General features: G+C 38.1%; 1 protein-coding gene across 4 annotated transcripts in view; it reads right to left on the bottom strand.

Annotated features, from left to right (window-relative positions):
* Nucleotides 1-21233, bottom strand: part of INPP4B (inositol polyphosphate-4-phosphatase type II B) — a 294823-nt gene that overhangs the window by 130440 nt on the left and 143150 nt on the right. For all 4 annotated transcript variants that reach the window (XM_075150076.1, XM_075150074.1, XM_075150077.1 and 1 more), the window contains exons 8-9: nt 4049-4099; nt 635-714 (exon numbers count right to left, since the gene is read on the bottom strand). In XM_075150076.1, coding sequence (XP_075006177.1) covers nt 635-714; nt 4049-4099 — 131 coding nt within the window. The remainder of the gene's footprint in view (nt 1-634; nt 715-4048; nt 4100-21233) is intronic.

Here is a 21233-nt window from a genome sequence, read left to right as displayed (position 1 = left end):
TCTTAAGCCATGCAAGTGAGTATCAGGGGTGAAAACTTTTTTTTTTTCCTTCAGTGCACAGCTTTAAGAAATATCTGTTCAGCTCAGCCCTAGTTTTTGAACACTGAATCTGACTCTCCTGCAGCTCTGTACCCTCTGTCATTAATTAGAGTTGTACATCACTCCCCCGACTGGCATTTGTGTTTGGCTGCATGTAACAATGAGTTTAGGAGACTGCAACCGATTTCACATGAGAGAAGCCTTGAGTCATTAGGTCCACCGACTTTAAATAAGCCTGGTAACCAAACCAGCAAACTGTACCGTGTTAATTCTTTAAATCACACACATCAAGTGAAACTGAAAACTTATGCTCCTTTTTAAAGGAAACTTTGAAAGAACATCCCCTATTTCAAGTTCCCTGCAATTCTTCCATAGGTTATCATACCAAAAAATGACTAATCTTTTCTAATCTGACACATGGCAAGCTCCAGCTTGGTATTTCATTTTGACTTTATGCATGGTAGAAATAGAAGCACTTCAAGTTGACATCTAACATACCTGAAGTAATACGGAGTTTCAAACACAGTCAAGCAGCAATCATCAAATGCCATGGGTTATTAATTCAGCATGGTTTACAATAGAGGAAAACACTTACCTGAGGGTAAGGGTCAACTGTTGCTCCTTTGACTTTACCAAGTCTCCTACTCTAAAAGTCGTACAGCCCAGGAAGCTTCTCTACAAAACAAAGCAGAAAGAAAAAATAACATCTCTATGAATTTTTGAAGTTTTAATTGTTACTTCTTTTGGTCTTACATTTGGAAATCTTTCTTTGGTACCTAGAAGAATATTACATTCCAATATTCTAGTTTGACACACTAGAATAGAAGCTTTTAATGCATCTATAGCATGATTATCAGTAAATTGTTAAACTCTGGTTTTATGGGCAGGAACCTCTCTTTTTCATTAAGAACAGTCAGACAACCTGACAAAATACAGGTTGTAAAATGTACAGATACAGGAAAATTTTTGTTCAGTACAAGCATTTGCATTTTGCATCTTCTTCTTTCTATATTTCTGATTTCTAGATTACAAGAAACGCTAAGTTTTCAGTGTTTTACCAAAGTTGTTCTTGCTATGGTTTTTCCTCAAGCCTTAGGCACTACATCTATGTATTCCAAATATGAATGTATCTGCTAAGAAGGTATTTTTACATTGAGTTCAGTGCAAGTTTATTAATAGAAATGCTGTATTCCTCTAGTTTATGGCAGTATTTGTAAGTACTTGTTTCCTTTATTTCCATTGTAAGGTGGACCTATTTATTGCAGTAAAAGTGCAGAGAAATGTGCTAATGAAACTAGAATATCTAAAGTTAAATTAAGCTACACCACTATATCTTTTCCTTCTATCAAAATCACTTTCACTCATCACCAAGAAAACAGTGCAAAGAGGAAAACTAATTGATCTTCTTTTGCTTTTTGGTTATTTTTTACCCACTGCACATTGCTCAAAATCTCATTTGGTTAACCTGGCCAACAGTAGTACTCTTGCCCTGGGAACAATGGGAAAGAAAATAACAGTCTACAGCCATCTTCTATCCATTTGTCGTTGAAATACACAACTCAATATCACTGAATAAATTATAATGAGATCATAAGATTATGTTCAATTTTTGCAAGAAAACAGTAAGAAGCACACAAAGTTTGTTTTTATTACATTATACTAGTTTTACTCTATTGTTGGAATGGCAAAGTAAAATTCCAGGCTAAATTATATATACTCTTGGATATACAAATTCAAGAAGAATCAAGTTGCTCTGAGACAACACAGGCTGCATGCAGACAGCAACTTTCCCCTTCAGGAAAAAAGAGAGGAGAATTTGTTGCTACTGAGAAGCGTAACTTCCTCTGGTAAAAAAAACCCTGCAGCCTGCTTTGTTTCAGAAAAAACAGCTGGTATTTGAATGCTAACAATAAAGCTCTACACTAAGATAGGTTTTCTTGCGTATAAAACGTACAGTTCAAATCACAATTCTCAATTTAGGTAAGCACCAGCACTCGTCTCCAATTTGGTAAACTACATCATCAGTTATGGCTCATTCCTATCAATGACACGGGCTTAGATTTCCTGTGCTTTGGTTGGCACTTAAGCAGCAAAGGAAAAAAGACGCAAGCTGAGAATCTAGGGAAGGCTGGGAAAACACTGGATTTGGGAAGTGCTGAACAGGAAGGAAGGAATTAAAAAGGCCTATGGGAAATATATAGAGAAAAATGCCGCAGCTGAACAAGCAAAGATTATGGTTGGTTTTCACTGCCAAAACGAAACATGTACTTTTACAAGACATACATCCAGGTGTGACACACGGTGATGCACAGCCTCGGTAGAGTGAACACACAGATAGGTCTGTCTTCCTTTAGATCAGTCAGCGTGACAGTGTTTCTTCATTAAAACTCCGTGGTGGCACGGTTAGCTCAGATTAGTTATCTCCTTACAAGAGTATATCCTTCTTAGTGCAATAAGAACGCATTCTGCAGCACAACATCTATATAGCAGCCTTTCTTCTGGCATTTCATGGTATTTGAGTGCTTGTATTTGCAACCTCACCGTTTAGAAAGAGGGAGAGGGATATTTGGAATGAAACTGATATAGGTTGGGTCACTTGGGGCTTCTTTCTGCAGCACAATAGAACTATAAATCTCTTTAATAACCCTAAGTCAGAGTCCTCATATGATCAGGGCTAAAAAGCAATTACACCGCTCCTAGGTGGAGCTTTGGTCATTGTAGCCACTAACCATCCCTGAGTGTCATATCTAGTTCTCCCAGGTCATGAAATTAAAGGTGAATAGTTTTATGGGCTTAAAAAATTCTACTTATTTGTCTGCTTCATATTTTTATGCTTATTTAGAATCAAATTTTCTTTGCCTGACAATGCAATTAGGAGTTACATGCAAAATTAAAATTGTGCATGATCCCATTACCTAAATGAAGAGAGTTATGCTAATGTTCAAGGGGTCTAATTTCAAACAATGCTGGAGAATACTTTTCCCATACTGGTTTAGATACAAATAGTCCACCCTGGGCCTGAACTGGCAGTCTACAAACCAATCTAACTTTGCACATGTGACTTGGAGAGGCTTGAAAAGTAGGCTTTAGACAGAACTGCTGCTGTAATGCTAATTACAGACTAATGTTCCTCTGTAATTTTGCTAGTGGGGTACTTTCGATTATAAATCTGAAGATATGTGCCTTGAGTAGTTTGATGAATAATCTCAGCTAGCCAAAGAGAAAAGTCTCTATAATAGCTATATGAAAAGTTGAAACACATCGATTATTTCACTAAGACTGAACTTGCTGCCCAGCTACAGATTTTTCAAACACTAGCTAAAGTCCTGGAAACTATGCCAAGGAAACCCTGGTAATGCAGGAAAGTCAACACCTTAGGCAAAAAATTTAAAAATCCAGTTATTTTAAATGTTTGCAGACGTAGGTCTGATACCTGCACCAGATGGTGTTTGGTCTTTTATTCAGCTCTAGCAGGGCCAACAGTTCCCACCCCCATGAGGTGTCCATATTATCTGGGAAGTTCTAGCCTTCTCAGACCCAGAAATGACATCCCAATACCTTTGCCAAAAGTTCTGCAGACCCACACAGAAAAATAAGTCCTCCATATGTCACCTGTGTAATTTCTTAAAGTGAACCCAAAGACAGCTCCTACAGCAGAACTTCTTCTAGGCGACAGGCCAGGCTCATTGAAGCAATGCGATTCCAAGCTCTCGATGCCATCCAGATTGCTTGTATGGCAGTAGCAGGGAGTCTAGATAGTAGTGCTTCCCTCAGGATAATTTCAGTTGAAAAGGATTTTCAAGAAATTTGTGAATGAGATTATATCAATCACTGAGACTATTACTCCTGCCTTGATTTTTTTATTCATTTAACCCAAATTCTGCTATTAAAAAAGCTTGCCAGCTCCTGTTTAGCAGTTAGGCAGAACACCATTTCTCTTCATTGGGTGTCTGTGTGTGCTGATGGGGGGGGGAGGGGGGAAATCAATTAATGAAAAAAAATTGCTTACTCCAACATCTGCTCTTGGCTCCTTGTGATCAGGTAGGACACTGGTGCGGACCTGAGAGAGGAAGAAAGAAAAAAAAAAAAAAGGCACACAAAACGTTACTTTTTTGTTGTTACTTTCCAATAAGAATGAGAGAAGCGCTCATGCATTTTTTCCTCATACTTTCTACATTTTGGAGATAAATTTAAAGGGAGGTGTATATATATATATATAATTTAATAACAATTAATTAATAATTTAAGCACATATCTTCTGGTTCCTGTGGAGAAAGTCTCTCACCACTACCCTTTCCTGATTCTCCAAAGGAAGAAAGGTGTGCTCAGTTGTTCCTTCCCTAAAACCAGACTCTTTGGCTCTGACTTGAATGCCAGAATTCTTCATCTAGACTCGTTATCTGGAACCAAAATTTTCAACCACAAATGAAAGAACACAGCACATTAAAAAGCATTTTCTCCAAATAAGTACTTGCCTTTGCAGGCTGACCTGCAATAGACGTCCTGATCCCCAGTCTCACACAACGTACGGCCCTGTCTCCTCCTTCCACTTCCTGAGCATCTTTGAAGCGACAGGTACTTGTAGGCATTCATAGAAGGAAAGCCCTTGTGTTCTCCCCTACACGGAACCTCCAGTTGGCCCTGCATTTTCTGCAGGGTGGAGCTGCCGTTGTACACAACTACTTTCATCATCATCATCATACAAGAAAAGTGTGGGTCAACCTGACTTCCTCTTCTGTATTTCCCAAAACACAGCACAGGTTTTGGGGGGCTGGATTTAATGTCTATATAATTTTATTATTGAATATTGGTTGAGAACAGAGAACTGATTAAACAGTAAAAATGAGATAGAAAAAGTATAAGAAAACCTCCGTAACACCTCTCTAACATGGTTTGCCTGAGCCAAAACAGCCCATTGGATTCGCTTGCTGGTAAAAGGATGCCAGCTTCAGCAACACACAAGGGAGGCATGTACTGAGCATTCACATCTGTTCGATCACCTCGCCTAAATAACAGATATCTATTTACAGCACGGCCCCCCAAGGACAAATTTTTGGCTTGATTTCAAAGTAAAACTCAAACTTATTTTGCAAACCTGTCAGCAAAAGACTCATTTTGTCCCATGCCCTCAACTCTTTTATTCTAGCTGCAACTTACTATACAAAAAGAAAGCCCTCCTTTAAAACAAAGATAATTTTACTTGTCTGTTTTTTATGCTAAATACAACATGTTGTTAGAAAGGGCCAACCAAAAATCTACCACAGAGACATGACAAAGTAGAACCCCTTGATTCTCTACAGTGAGAACAATTCTTTTCTTCCACAAAAGCCTGAAGATAGTAAAGAAATGCTATAATTAATTTAATGAGGGCCAGCATACTTCAGAAATCTGTGGGAGTCCTCATTTGGATGTCATTTTACATTTGGATTTTTTCCACTAATATAACATCAGCAACTCCGAGGCATTTGGCTTTCTCCAGAACACTAGTACAAAATTTTTAACACAAAATTCATATCTAAAATTTACCTGTAAATACTTCAAGTCACAAATGAAAATAAAATTACTGATGTTTCCTTGTTGGTGATACCTGTCTTAGCCTTTTGCAGGCTGGGGAAATAACTCAAAAGAAGGAAGGGCTATCAATGCCAGGCCAAAAATTCTATGTCATTTTAAGATGCTAAACAGCTGTTCTATATGCTAGCCTCAAACAGGTAACATCTGGCCCAACATGGCAGTGAGGTATTTCCATTTTCTAATTATTATGGATATCTATTCAAGAAACACAAACAAATAGTTTAAGAATGAACCTTCCTCTTCATCCTTGATTTATAGGAAGATGCATTTGTAACCCAGAAGTAATTCAGCAAGTATTTTAAAACAAGTGTAATTGTTTTTGCGTGATACTAAGGTGTGCTTTAAAGCAAGAGGAAGCCCAAGTATCTTTTATGCTTATTGAAATCAATGGAATCAAACATACACTTAGAATCATAGAATATTCATTCCTTCTTTTGCCGGATAAAGTCTCAGTTCAGGAGAACTCATTTCTGGTTTTTTGACCCAGCAGAGAATTGGAAAGGGATGTCAAAACCTGACAAACCTACAGTATAAGCCTTCCATATAACAAATACACATTTTGTAGTTCCAAATAGAGTTAAATAAAGAAAAAACTTCTGTTGCTTTTTTGCAGTTCCAAGCTCAATTTCATTAGTGTCACAATGAAAGGAGTAGAAAAAGTATCCACAAACTTCAGTTTTCAGTTCTGAAATACTTTTTGGTTCAGCTACATGTTTGTTTGTTGGTTTGTTTTCATTTGGTTTTAACCACTTTATAATCAGTAGTCATACAGCCAAATGTACATAAATACTGCGTTTGGTGGGACTGGCATTAGACTGTGCCTCTCTTCTCTGAAATACATTTATTTTGAAAGGAAACTGGATTTTTTGATCCAAGCATGTGCAAATATTTTTTTCTTTTTTAGAAACAGTTTTAAAATATTCATTAAAAAGAGAAGTGATATATGTGTATGTAAATACGTATATGGGAGCTATAGTCTCGTCCCTTTCATGCTATCTATTAGTTGAGTTCCCAAACATACTTAAACTCTCAGAATACTGCAATTATCAGAGTCCCATTACAAGAGGTCCACATAGCCCCAGGCAAGCATCATTACAAAGTCAGACAGTTCACAACCAAATATAAAACATAAGAAACCACTCAGCTTAAATGAAAGAGAAAAAGAGAGAAATACAAAGGATTTGAAGGAGCAAAAAATATTCTCCCAGTACATTACCTGATTAAACAAACTGCTGTACTTTTTAAAACCTTGTCATAAATGAACTTTTCCCTAATGGCCCCAATAGTATTCTAAAACAACTACAAAATATAAATACAAAGAAAGAGACAGATTTTCATCTCAAGCATCCGTTATTCTGTTATTTCAGTTTTCTCATTATTTGCTCTAGGTTTTCCTGAGAAAAATGCAAACCTCTGAACGGTGAGTTTATTCAGAATTGGGGTAAGACTGAACTTCCCTGGAATAACACACATTACAGCCTTACCTTCCCAGACAAGAGATGTATGAAGAGATCAAGAAAGTAAGCGAGACAGACAGCTTGTAACTTAGGTCAAATATAAAATGTTTATGACAAGCGATTTAGTTTGTAAAATAATACAGCTATCTTGTATACACCACAGCTTGTCTTACCAGGAAGAACACTAGTGCACTAGAGTGGATACTCACGATAGATTTCGTTTTCTTTAAATCTCATATAGAACAATATGCAATGAGTAGCTATCCTTATACTTTCTAGTGCATTTATCACAGACGTATCCAAGTGTCAAATTTCTCTAAGCATAAATGCTAAATTCAGCTTTAATTAACTGTCCTTTAGTGTAAGGCAGCTTTATATAATTAAAAAGAACATTTCTTTCAGTCATTCATGGCAGTCTAAGCTGCATCCACACACACTGTCAAAGTTCAGAAGACTGAATCATTATCGTTACTGAAACTTTTGTGCCTGCCCTTAATTAAAGCCTTTGCATTTCAGTTTATGATCAAAAGCCATGTTCGGAAGGCATTTAAGTTTTGCAGAGAAGTAATGCTAGATCCTTTTCTCACTTACCCTAGATTTATCTCATCAAATCACCAGTGGCTCCCGATGACTTCCCAGTACTTATTGCTGTTGGCTGCTCAAATGCACCGTTCTGTCACCCCTGTTACATGCTCCCGGCATCACACGCTAACTAGTACATCAGGCAAAGCATAGGGTGAGTGAGACTACTGAAAGTCGTCATTGAAAAATTGACTTATACTCTTTCAGTATAGCACCTTCCAGGAAGGCATTCACAACTTCACTCCCTCAGTATAACTCTGGCAGCGGTATAAGAACACAACACGTGCAGACAATTCTACCTTGACATTACCTGGAGGTGCTCTGGGACAGCGACCACCTGCACCTTTCTTTCTCCCACAGGCCCTTTTGCATAGAAAGCGAGGACAGAACTCTGCTAACACAACCACCACAACTCCACGGACAGCTGCTACGGAGAGTCAGTCCCCATCCTCCCCACCACCGCCTGCCCGCCGGCCCCGCGGCACCACCCGTCGGAGTCGGGGAGTAACTCTGGTTCTGGTAACTTTTCAGTCAAAGAAGTTGTAGCTTCATGTATGTGTGCTGGAGGAGCTGAAAATGCTGAAATTGTTACTAGGTTCTGCAACAGTATTGATCAGCTTTTATAAGATAGATCCCATTCCAGTACATGCAGAAAATTCATTTTTTAAAAGAAGATATTGATGAGAGACTGTACATTTACCAGCTATTTATTTTCATAATATAGATTAACAATTTGCTAAATAGTTCAATCAACATAGCGTAGCCAGCAAAGTTAAAACACTTCCATCAATACTTTGTTGGATACCCGCTTACTGGATGGAGGACAATGTTAATACAGTAATTTTCCAACCTTTAGTGCATAATTATTTCTAAGAGTCCATATAAAGCAAAAAAGAAAATCTTTTCCCAATAGACATGCATGTGGTATTGCAGGGCTTATAGTTCCAATGTTGCTATGCAGAGACACTAACAAATGTTAAAATTAAATTAAAGATAAAAATAAGTAAAGGGAACATAAGCTATATCAACTTTACTGCAACATTTTTGCAGTGGTATAATTATATATGATGTGTATTATATATTAATAAAATGTAGAATAAAAATTATAAAATATTATCTATATATATTTCCCTACTATCTAGGGAAAGTGGGATTTTCCCTACTATCTGTATGCCCCTATTATTTGCTGTATACCAAGCAACAGTTTCAGCTGTTTATTTATCTGAAAGGGTCAAACAGAAGGGCAGGCCTACCTGCATACGGTTGGATACTTTTTATAGGCAGTGTTTGATCGTGACTGTCTTGCAGATGTGGAGTCAGAATCATTCATTTGTGCAGCACTGAGACTGTGTACTACCTCCAGGCACACTTTTCAAGAAATAATATGAGGATAATAGAAAATATGAACTTCTCAGTCTCTAAGATTTTCTTTCCAACTTCTCTACAACTGAATCTCTTTTCTCTGTGTAGGCTGCATCTTGGTATGCTTTCTAGAGAAGAGTACCAACATATGGTACAAGATGAGCATTATGAGATCCCCCCGAGCAAAGACTGAGGTTAACAGAATTTAACAGCTTATGTAGGTGCATAACTAGGTGTATGAATAACGAACAGAAAAACACATAAGCCTTGAGTATTTGATTACAAATACAGTTTTGTTTGTTTATTTTTACAGCTTGGTGTATGATCAGAATTGCCTTCAAAAAACTGAAATCCACAGTTCAGAAATAACAGGTTACTTAGGAACTCTCTCTGTACTGAGTGCATCACAAAAACCATGCCACCCCTGCAACATCCAAATGGAAGCTGGCATAGACCAACTGACAGAAAAATCTATGCGTTATGAATGCTTTGGGACACGCTACAGAGTCAGATCAGATCCACCAAGGCTTATTAACTCAACATAATTGCCAGCCATACCAGAGCTGTACTACCTTGCACCGTGCCTCTGCGCAGAACGATACCGACCGTACCCATGCGATGGGCCACTGTAGCTCCGACTGCGGGAGCAGGTTACAGCCGGGGTACAGGGCCCGACTCAGCAGGGCTCACAGCCTCAGCTGCTGACACTCAGTCTGCAAATTACTAAACACAGCTAAGAACTGAGTGTACTGAAGACGTGCTCGGAGGACAAAAAGGCAGCTCCTGTTAATGCTCTTTGCCCCACAAAGCGCTAAGATCACATACATGGCTTCTTCCCCAAAGTATGCTCCAAAACCGGAATAAAACAAAGCTGAAAATCACACCTTTGAAACACAGGTGTAACAACCTCCCTATATCTAGGTCTATTCTCTTCCACAGCTATTCATACGATAAATAACTAATCCTTGAAGGCAAAGTCCTAAGTTTGATTTACCTCTTGGAGTCAACGTAAATATGAAAAAGCTGTCAAATCTATCCATATAAATCTAAATAACCTTTAATATGTTTTCAGTATATGCAATGAAAAAAAGGAGGGAAGAAACTGTTTATTTACCTTGTTAACATAGCACACAGCATGAGCACTAGATTCAATTTTTTTAACCTATTTGAAACGGCTTTTTTTTTTTTTCCACTGAGAAAGATCTGTCAAATGTAAGGTTATGTGAGAGATTAAAAGTGACAAAGAAAAATGGTCTTTATAAATTACAGATAATTAACATTTGAGTCTTAGCATCATTAAAAATAGATGCTCTTCTGCTACTAGTAATTAATTTGCTCTTTATTGAAACTTGGGGTACAGATACTCTGCCCGTATCAGTTGCTGCAGCACACTGCTCTTCAGGGAGAAGAAAAAGCCGTGAATTGCTGCACCCAGTGAACTCTCAGCTAAGAGCTAAGGCAGACCTGCGCTGCAAAGCATTCTTGTTTTGCATGAGGAGGTCATCGTCACTCCCCTCGTGAACAGCTGCTACCAAAAGATGACCTTTGCACTGCGCTTTCAGCGCGCACAGTTTGCACCCATGAAGAAACACCTACAAGTGATGGTTCAAGCATTGCGGGGGTCTGAAACACCGTCCGTCCTCAGCTGCAATGCATCTGGCCACGATGGGGAAGCGACACAGCACTCACCCGCTCACAGTCCCCCGGTGATAGGTGCTGACTGACAGAGGCAGCATGTCCCTGCGGTTTGGTTGGTTGCTTATTAGTCGACCTTTTTTTTTTTTTTAAAAAAGGTCGAATTTTTGCAATCATTATAATGACCACTGGTAGCAAAATAATGAAATACAGTTTTTTTCCTCCATCTCTCAGTTCTTTTGAACAAAGCCCAACCATGTGAAGAAACCTTCTGTAGTCTCATATAGGTACTGAATATTCTAGGCGTTTCCTCAGTTATAATTTTTATATAATATAATATAACATCATGTTTGAAGTCCTTAGTCATTACAATGAGCCAGTAGGCCTGCTGCTCTTTTTCCCCCCATCACAGTTTCTGGGAATCACCCCTTTAAAGTCTGTTGCACACTGGGAACAATCCACAAAATCTGAAGAGTAAAACTGCTCTTCGAAGTGCTCGTGATGCCTGCTCTTCCCTGCTTGCTTTCACTGTGAAATAAAAGTCACAGAAGGCAAATTCTAGCTTCTGTCAGCAAGCTACTGATGGAGCATTCCTAATCTTTTTTGGCTATTCATTTATATGGGCCAGCCAAGGGAGTTGTTACTTCCTCAAATCCGAATACCTCAGGCTGGTTATTACAATTCCACTATCCAAAGATCACTGAGACAGACTCCACAATCCAAAAAAAGCAGCAGTTAACTGCAGCCAGGGCAACCCAGATGTTCTGAAAAATTACATCCCAAGGAATACTCACTGCAAAATGATTAAGAAAATAGGATGTAGAAATACCCATACATGCTTTTCTCTCACACTTTTTCTCCCTCTCCCCCCCCACCCCAGCATCTTGCTGTGCATATTCCTCGAGCAAAACATGACGGATCTGGCAACCTCTCAGTCTGTCTCTTTGAGCATCTTGTTCCCCTGAAGCAGCAGACTATAACCCAAGTGTTCAAACTGGAATTTCAGGGAAAAATGCCTTCCTAGAATGAAGGTATTCAGCACTGCTCACAGGGCCTGAGGCAGCTGGATAGGAAAAAACAATCTCATTTCCATATGAGTATCAGAGAACCTGTGCCAAAAAACCATGCCAGAGAAGCCAAGGGAAAAGCTTGTACTCTAACCACTTATTTCAGGGGACACTTGAGAGGATACAAGCCAAGGGTGATGAAAAGCACATACAGTTGTCTGAGGAACAGCCAGTCAACACAGTCTCACTTCAGTGTATGACGCACAACATAAATTAAGGCAAATATTGCTGGACTGATCAGACGATGAGCTCAACGGCAATATAAAATTACCAGAACACAATCTTCTGCATCAAAACTTGAGTAAAAATTGCACTATGACTTCGAATATCTTGACAAAACAAATTGAAATTCCCATTTTTTCTTTACTGAATAAACAGTCTATTTTTGAGCATGCTAAAATCTCCATTTCATAATTTGTATCTATTGCCATAAAAATCGCATTAAGTTCTTCAGAAATCTTACTATAAATTAAACATGACACCATTTACACTGATGAGCCAGTTACTTACAAGAAACAAACGTTATATTTGCATCTCGCACAGGTATTTCCAACACTCCCAGTTCCTCAACAGATTGCAACATTTACTCAAATGGCAGAAGGTTACTCACATATTAAACACCAAAAAAAAAAAAATAATCTTGCTGCCTTAAACAAGTCCAGACCTTTCAATGCTCTGTACAAAATATCCCTCAGCCTTCTGACTCACGGGAGCCGCTGAAAAGGAGAATTCGGAATTCAAACCCCTCTGCAGCTGGAGCAGCCGTGTCCCCAGCGCACCCCCCCCCCCCACCTAAGTGCCCTCTGGAAGCCGGCATTATCCCTCTGCCACACGGGAACGCGCTGCCTGCTGGGGGCCTTAAGGTCGCTATTTTGAATGAGTTATTTTTATGTCAGGTACAGCACTAACCAACTCTCAGCTCCCACAGAAGCAGAAGATCATCATAACATTACCCAAAAAGAAAGTTAAAGATTTTATCCCCCTCTCCCTTGTTTTAAGGTAACTTTTTAACATGAGTTTTTAAATTTTAAAGTGAACATTTTTGAGCAATTCTGCTCAGCCACTCAGTCTTGGCCTTCTTCATTTCCCATGGGGTGTCTCCCACAGGGAATTCCAGCAGTAGATTTTCCCTGCAGTTACTGCTACAGGCAGCTGCAGCAGTAGCACCACCAGAAAGAGCCTTTATGAAGACTTAAAATGAATAACATCGTTTCCCTAAAGTCTGTGCCATGTTTACAAGCAGTGCCCACCCGTCAGTATTCTGGACATCCATAGGAGATGTTGAGAGAAGCAGAGAAAGCTGCTTCAGCTCTACCGTATGAAAGAATATGCGTAGAGTACACACTTTCTGACTAACCCCACTCCCCTCAAAAGCAGTCATAAAAGTTTGAAAAGCAATCAAAAGCCTGATACTTTAATAAAAAAAAAAAGTATTAGCAACACAGGGCTGTTAAGAACCTCCAGATCATTTGTTTCAGTATTTTACTGTCACAGACATCGCATAATAAAACCCCCTTCACACATTTTTGAACTACACCTTGAAATTATTTGAATTTCTTCTCTCACCCTTCTGACTGGAAGGTCATTCCAAAAAATAATTGCTGTAATAGTTCAGAGTCATTTTCTAATTTGCAGCCCAGCATTATTCATGGAGAGTTTATACTCATTTGCTCTTCTGCCAACATGGTCTTTTAGCTAAGTAATTATTTTCTGTTCCTCATACTGGTCTCCTGATGCATTCATAAGAAAGGAATCATATGCCCTCTCGTACTTCATTTTGTTAGGATAATAAGCCAAGCTTTTCCAATACACTGTCATACAATGGGCTCTCCATTCCCCAGATCGCCTTATCTGTTCCAGTCCTAATTCATCTTTCATGAACACAAACGATCACATTGCTGACAGCTTTCCAGAAAAGGCCTAACTTGCGTATAGCGAACGTAGTTCCCTGGATTCATCTGGGAATCCTGTTTGCTTCTCTCCGCTGCATTAGATCCGCTGCTCAGTCACATCTGATCAACTAATTTACCTGCGTCGCCCTTCATGTAATTTGTTTCTGATGCATGAAGTCTTAGTTCACCCAAAAAGTGCATGTTAGTAGAAAATATAGGGTCATGTACTTGCAGATTACTGTTTTTCATCCCATTTCTATGACTCCAGTCTGAGTGCCTCGAAGCAGCTCCATGGGTAAAGAATTCTCCCAGCTGGCAACCCCTTTTCCCTTAGGAGATCGGGAGCTTTCTGCACACACCAATTTTTTCTCTAGTAAGTGGGAGTTTGAAGGACTCTCAATATATTTCCAGAAAAGCAGGAAAAATAAGATTTATCAATAAGGATTTTTCTTTTGTTCTTATGACAGTTTGTGATAATGTTTAAGAAATAGTGGAGGCTAAGGTCTGGTGGGGGTATTACCTAACGGACAGTAATTCACTTCGGGTTGGGGGAACTCGGGGTAAAATTGCTCATCAGATTTACTGTGGTAGAAGGCATTAATATAGGTTAGACAGATGAAAGGGAGTACATAAATTTTTTTTGGGCTAGCTATGACCTCTATTTTCTTTGTCTTAGTAGACAGGAGCTATCTATTAATAAAAGTCCATTTTAGCAAGCTTATAGCTGTACTTCCCGAGACAATGGCCCTTCCAACCTGTAGAACTCACTGTCATGAGAATGACTATTGTGTCCAGAGCTCCCACATACTTTGTCCACATTGCTAACAATCCACACTTGAGGGGAACAAGGAATTTTCTCACAGGAACCTCAGGAAGTTCCTGGGAAAATAAACATTCCCAACTATCCAAATATAAACATTCCCAACTATCCAAATATAAACATTCCCAACTATCCAAATATAAACATTTCCAAAATTATCTACAAAGAAAAGATGTACAAATTCATTTTTTCATTTGAGAAAGCATTTTGTTCTTGGACTAAAACAGTTAAAACTGCAAACCTGGAGTTAAGTTCTTAAGTATATAAATACTCGAACAAATAACCTACTTGTCAACCATCTCTAAACAAACAGACAATCTTTTATAGTACTCTGACCTTTGCACAACCCCTCTCTCTTCTGAGATGAGAAACTGAAAGGGTTTTTTTTTTATTTCTTTATTAAATAAATTCACTGCTGGCTTCAGAAGTGATTTCAAGATAGACGTCTCATCTCTCTCACAATCTAAATTAGTTTCTGCTTTAAAGGCAAGAAGGAGGTATCACTGGAAGCAGGTATCACCGTGGGCCTATTTTACTCCGCAGTACCCTAAACCTAGCTTTATACCTACAAGAGAAGGCAAAAAGCAGACATCACACAGTTCCTTTACTTCTCAATACAAAGTTGCAACAGAGACAAGTTTATGTTAAGAATATTTCATTGTTTTATCAGTGAAATTATATTCATAGTCACTTCCATATAAAACGCACAGGATTTTGAACTCAAAACCATTTTACAGAAAGACTGGTTTTCCTCACCTGAGTATGTGTCACTGTGCTTAACTGCCATATTAAGATAAACCCTTTTTTCCCCCCCACTAGATTGTCAATTTTTTTTTTTTTTTAAAGCATAACTGCAATCTCCAAGACATGGTAATCCTTTTCTATAAGCATGATCAAGCTCTTGCAGAGATCTTAGTTAAAACTGAATAAGCTATGAACACCCTGCTATCAGACTGATGAGCAGGATCAGGAAAGTTGATAGTCATGGCTGCCTGTGGTAAGTAATTAAATTCCGATTCTTACGAATCACAAAGTGTGGATAAAGACATTAGGTAAATATTTTAAAGTAATTATTTGTTTCTGTCAGAATTTATATACTGATAATGCAAAAAGATCCTAAGGCTCAGAGTAAACACCAAATATATTTAAGTATTTTCACTACTTAAAAAAAATAAAATAGATTAACTTTTTATAAAACTGAAAAGCGGTAATTTTCCGGGATCATTTCTATCATGCTTTATCAGCAAATAAACAGAAAATATGAGGAACAGTATTCTTAGCAAAGATGTTTAGGTCTGAAATTTGACCATGCTTCTATTTCTGGAAGTCAGTTATAGATTCTTTCTTGCTTTTATCTTGCAACTTCTTATTTGGAAATTCAGCAAGATAATGTCTTCTGGGAAAGATAGTATCTGTTATCAGAGCTGATATGAGATGGAAAGAAATGGATAACTTTTTTTGGCACGTGAAGTCTCCTTCAGGAACTCAAGAAAGCTTGTGCTCCTCCATCGTATCTGGTTGTCTAACAAAAGGCTACCTACTCCTATAGACCCTTACACCACCCCTAAATTGCCGTAAGTTACGTAAGAAAACGGACACTCTCTCTGTGGTCTTTTCTGATGTTTCAAAGCCCAGCCACCTCCAGTCTAGCCCACCAGACATATTTTCTGTGAGATATCCAAATGTCAGCCACAACATTACAGCTTATTAAATGAAGTTGCCACAACCAGGAGACAGGGAAGCCATAGCACAGACCCCGGTGACAGCTTTCCCCCCTTGCGCACCTTACACTCTTTCACTTCTGATGCACAGTGTAATTTTTCACTGTGGCATCCTTTGCTGCTTCCAACAGCGCTCTGCTAAGATGACAGCGCTCGCTGACTCACCCTTTACTTCCTCAGCAAATGGCATGAAATACTGTAGGGTGCCGAGATGTAAAGTCAGTATCATATCTCAGGATACATACAAATTGACACCAGGAATGGGAACTAGAAATTTCAGAGAGGCATGTATTTCAATGCCACTGAACAGAAACTCCAGTTTTAAAAAATACTCTGTCAGTAAACACCCTTAGCTAGTCTTCTTCCAAAACCTGTCAACTCATTAAAAGTGAAGTTGGTTTGGGGAGGTGTATAAGATTCTATTCAATTTGGGTCCAGGTCTAAGTAAACTAACTTACGGAAGATATCTGCATTTTAAATCATTAACAGTTCTCAGAGAGATCAAAATTAATATTAGAAATTCACTAGAAAGTGAGCATACAACAAGAGTAGGGGATAAATAAGCACATGCACATTTTAGCAGGAATGATTTTGTGTCATGTAGATTAGACGACACAGATTTGATTTCTGTCTAAATAAATCAAAGGAACAGATACATCTTGCCACAGATGATGTAAATTTGCATAACTTTTAATGGCTGACTACAGATACTGCAACATCTTGAGAAGGACTTTGGAAAACAAGTAGGAGATTCTATCTACTTAATAAACAGCACATAGGCTATACTTGTGTTAGTAGCCTTACGTATCAAAACAATTTTAATTCATCAACTTGACAGGAATGGCCCTAGTTACATTCTAGCACAAGTAATACAGCAAAGCTTAGCAAATACAGGCTTTAGCATAGTGAAGCGGGGTTCATTTTCGCTTTATCCAAGTACGGAGCAGCCTACAATTTGTCCTCACTCCTTCCCCCAACACTCAGTAGAATCTTTTCCCCTGACACAGGGAATATTTATAAAAGAAAAGCATTTTAATACAAGATGAAGTATATGAATGGTAGTTATACATGTAAAAATATGGTAATCTCTTCAGCTTGAGGACAGGTTGTGATGTAGTGCCCTGAATTGCACAGCATCCTACATGCTGACAGGATGGTGGTAGTTCTAGAAAATTTACATTTGGAGGTTTCCCTTTCCACAACTCATATCTAAAAGTGAAAAAGATATATGCAACAAAGAACAGCTTATATGTGAAATAATGTTGTATTCATAGAGCATCTTCCAACTCATACAATAAATTCTGTATAAATTATTACAGACCCTCTGCATCCAACCTGATTATTAAGTAGTTGCCCAAACTCAGCCATCTTGCAGAAGGGCCCTTTAAACAAAAATTAGAAGCAAGACACAACCCCACTGGATAAAATGCATGAATCTTTATCTAACCAATTCTAGCAAGCATTGCAAGACATAAACTAATTTAGCATGAATGTCAAGGCTCACGTGCCTAGTTTTCTAACAAAACCCGTCCAGTTTCCAATGTTAAAAAAGCCACATCCAGCAGCTGAATTCTACAGTTTCATTTAGAAGCAAACCCCCAAAATAAAACCCCAAAAGCCCAAACCAAAACCACCCATGAACACCCACACCCGCACACATTTATGACTTTTATTTCTTATGCCACAGGTAAGCAGTCAGGATGCTTATCTAGAATAGTAAAGCCACATTTACAAATGACATAAAAAGACTGAGAATGTAACGAGGGTAATGAATACTGGAGGTGTTGGGATGAACTCTTGCTTAGCGTCTGTAATTTATTCCACCTATGAGTGGAACAAATGAGAAAAGGATAAAACAGCTGACAAGAAAGTGGATACATAGAAAATTAAATTCAGAATCAGTCATATTAGAGTAGTTATAAGACTTGTGTGTCATACTTGCTCTTCTAGCATCAACTACTTGAAATGCATATGTATGCATGGGACCAGCTTATTTTGACATTACAAATTTAATCAGTCTCACCAAGCAATATGGTATTTTTGAGCAATACTCCATTTTATTTATAGCTTTCATGTCAGATCATTTTAAATTACTAATAAAACACAAGAACAAACAGTTAATTGCGTTGTATTATGGGTTGTGTTAAATATTGTATTAGTCAGTGGCTTTTTCCCAACAATTCCCAAAACTTTTTTTTAACTGAGGACCACAAAGAAATCTGGATATAGGACAGGTAAAATTACCAGAGAAAATAGGCTACACAAAGCTGTTTGTTTTCCAAACTGGAGTTGAGGAACATGAGAAATGGGATAAGGAGGAGAGGAAAGAAAGGTCCCGATTCAGAAAAGCATTCTATTTTGAGGTATCATTTCAGCAGCTCTCTAAATAGCATTGCTATCCCAAATGAAAGCAGAGGAGAACTTAAAACAGCAATAATAAAAAAGGAATTTTTCAGTTTTACAGGCAATGGATTAATCTGAATGAAGAAACTTGCTTAATGATAAACGATACTTTATAGGAATATACATAATATAGTGGAAAGAGAGTATAACTTAAGGGCGGAAACAGACATTTTATAAACATGTTTTGAAATTGCCTATATAACAGGTTATTACATCTTTCTGAAGACTGAAAAATCCCATCTTCACATGTATTCCCCAACTTGGTGATTATTTTGCACAGCACTAGTATCATCAGAATTTGTTTGAAATGAATACTGAAACCTTTCCCCCTATCTTAAAACCTCCCATAAAGCATGCCTAGATTTATTCTATCATTTATACACAGTTAATTTCTCAAAAGAAAGCATAAAAGGGGTCAAAATGCTTTTCAGTATTTTGACTAACAAAACTTTTTTAAATGGAAAAATATTTTTTAAATCCAATGGGTTAAGGATTTAACTGCAAAAAAAAAGATCAGCAAAATCAATATAAATATTCCCATACATATTTGCTAAAATTTACTACAATTTCTTCTATTTGCACATAAATGTAAGCATCATAAGAAATCATCTTTAATCAGAGGTATGACAATGAAAATGAGAGGTTAAACCAAAGTATACAAATGGTTTGTTTATACACCTTCAGTGGACACAGTCTAGAAGAGGTTAATTTCTTTCTATTGCATTCTGTGATTTCATGAAGTCACTCTGCTCAGTTTTAAGCACTAAAGATCTTGAAATAATAGCTAATCTAATACTGTTGCAAGAACCTTAACTCCAAAATTGTCAGCATAAGCATCATCACAGAGCAGTTAATAAAAAGCACTTTATTAAATTCCATATCTCTTGTTTTTGAAAAGAGCAGAGTGGAATAAAACCAACTCTAATGATCTTCAGTACATCACTCCCTGCAAAAACTAAAACATACTTGGACTTATTTGAAAGTTCATGTTTAAAAATAATAGCTGAATATTCTTTAAAAGGGAAGCCCAGCATTGATTGAAACGGCATGTGAGGCTTCAGCTCAAGATAATATTTGGATTAACAAAATGTGCATGACAGGTCTGATTTAAACACAGCAGCTAAAAATTCTCATCCTCCTACACAGAGATCATCGCACAGAAAGGCAGTGAATTATGCACCACCCTCTACATCATCGCTCCACAAACCTCTGAGCAATCCACAATTGCATATATCTCGAGAGGGACGGTTTAAGGGCATATGAAGGTCCCCCAAAACCCCAAGAAATCTCAAGATTGCTCTGAGTTAACAACACTTGCCTTCCTCCTTGTACACAAGAGAAGAAACTAAGACCCCTTGAATGAAATTCATGAAGAATGTTTCACAAACGCAAGAGTGACAAAATTCCAGAGCCCTGCGGGGAGCGGGGAAGCCCACTCATCGTGCAAAATAGCAAGTACTTAAAATCTAGAAGCCTTCTATTTGTGACCTGACGGAAATTCTTTTCTGATCTACATTTATCACTGGAAAGCCATCTAACAACTATTTAAAACTAAATACTTTTGCCCTCCAGAATTGAGGACCTAGGCTACTGGAGTCCATCCGTAAGTCCCGGATGCCAAGACTCTGCTCCCCATGTCCTTTCATTTCTATCACGATAATTTTTGTTTCTCCCATCACAATTTAATTCAGCTGTTAATTTCTTTTCCTACATAGCATCTTTGTTCCTAGCACATATTAATTTCTTCCCATGACAACTGCGTACAGGAAACGCTGCCACAGTGAAACGTGCAGTTCCTGAAACAGCCCCTCACTTAATATCTCACCATCGCTCACAAGACGACACAAAGAATGGGATTTTCGGGCTCTGCCAGAGAGAATCATTTCAGATTCCACGATACCCAGAAAACACCCAGACCCTGCTTTTCTTCAAAACTCGTATGCCAACTGCAGTGTATCTACTTCCTGGGGTCTTTTTCTCCTAGAAGAGATACTGATTTTCCTTCCCTCAACAATGAGATGAACGCAGAGAGCTGCGAGCCCCTCCAGAGGGAAGTTGACACTTACATCTCAGCCTTGACAGTACCAGTAAGGATCACACACCAGAAGCAATTTTCCAGGATTTATGCACTCCCCCAAACAGAAATTCTCCCAAGCCCGTATGCCAAACTTCCACTCTTTTCCATTCTTCACTATCAAGAATTTAACACTGAAGTTTGCCGCAGAAGTTTACTTTTCATGTAATTTATTATGAAGTTTTACAACTGATGTGTAAAACGAAAGTAAAACATATTACCCTATTTTATATTATAGGCATAAAAAGAAAACGTATGTAAAGAAATCCCTTTATAAATAAAATATTACCATTTCCCCTCTTGTAGTTTTATTTGTAAACACAGCTGGCAGAAGCCTTTGGAAAAGACCCACTGCTGCTGAAGGACATGCATCAGGACTACTTTTTGGTGCATCAGTTTGTTACTTGCATGGATTACCCAAATGACAGAGCCTATTTTACTTCTAACTTCAGTTTCTACTTAAAACTACTAGTATTTATATTTATGTTATACCAAACTTAGTCCTTCCAAAGACAATGTTAAGAAGTAGCAGTTGGAGGTGTCAACATCACCATTAGCATCGTAAGTTCTGTGGCCAAAGATCTCCTATTAATCCTTCTGAGTTCCT

This window comes from Calonectris borealis, chromosome 4, assembly GCF_964195595.1.
Source record: "Calonectris borealis chromosome 4, bCalBor7.hap1.2, whole genome shotgun sequence".
In the NCBI taxonomy this organism is placed as follows: domain Eukaryota; kingdom Metazoa; phylum Chordata; class Aves; order Procellariiformes; family Procellariidae; genus Calonectris; species Calonectris borealis.
Note: the sequence above shows the minus strand (reverse complement) of the source record. Positions and strands in the feature narration are given on the sequence as shown.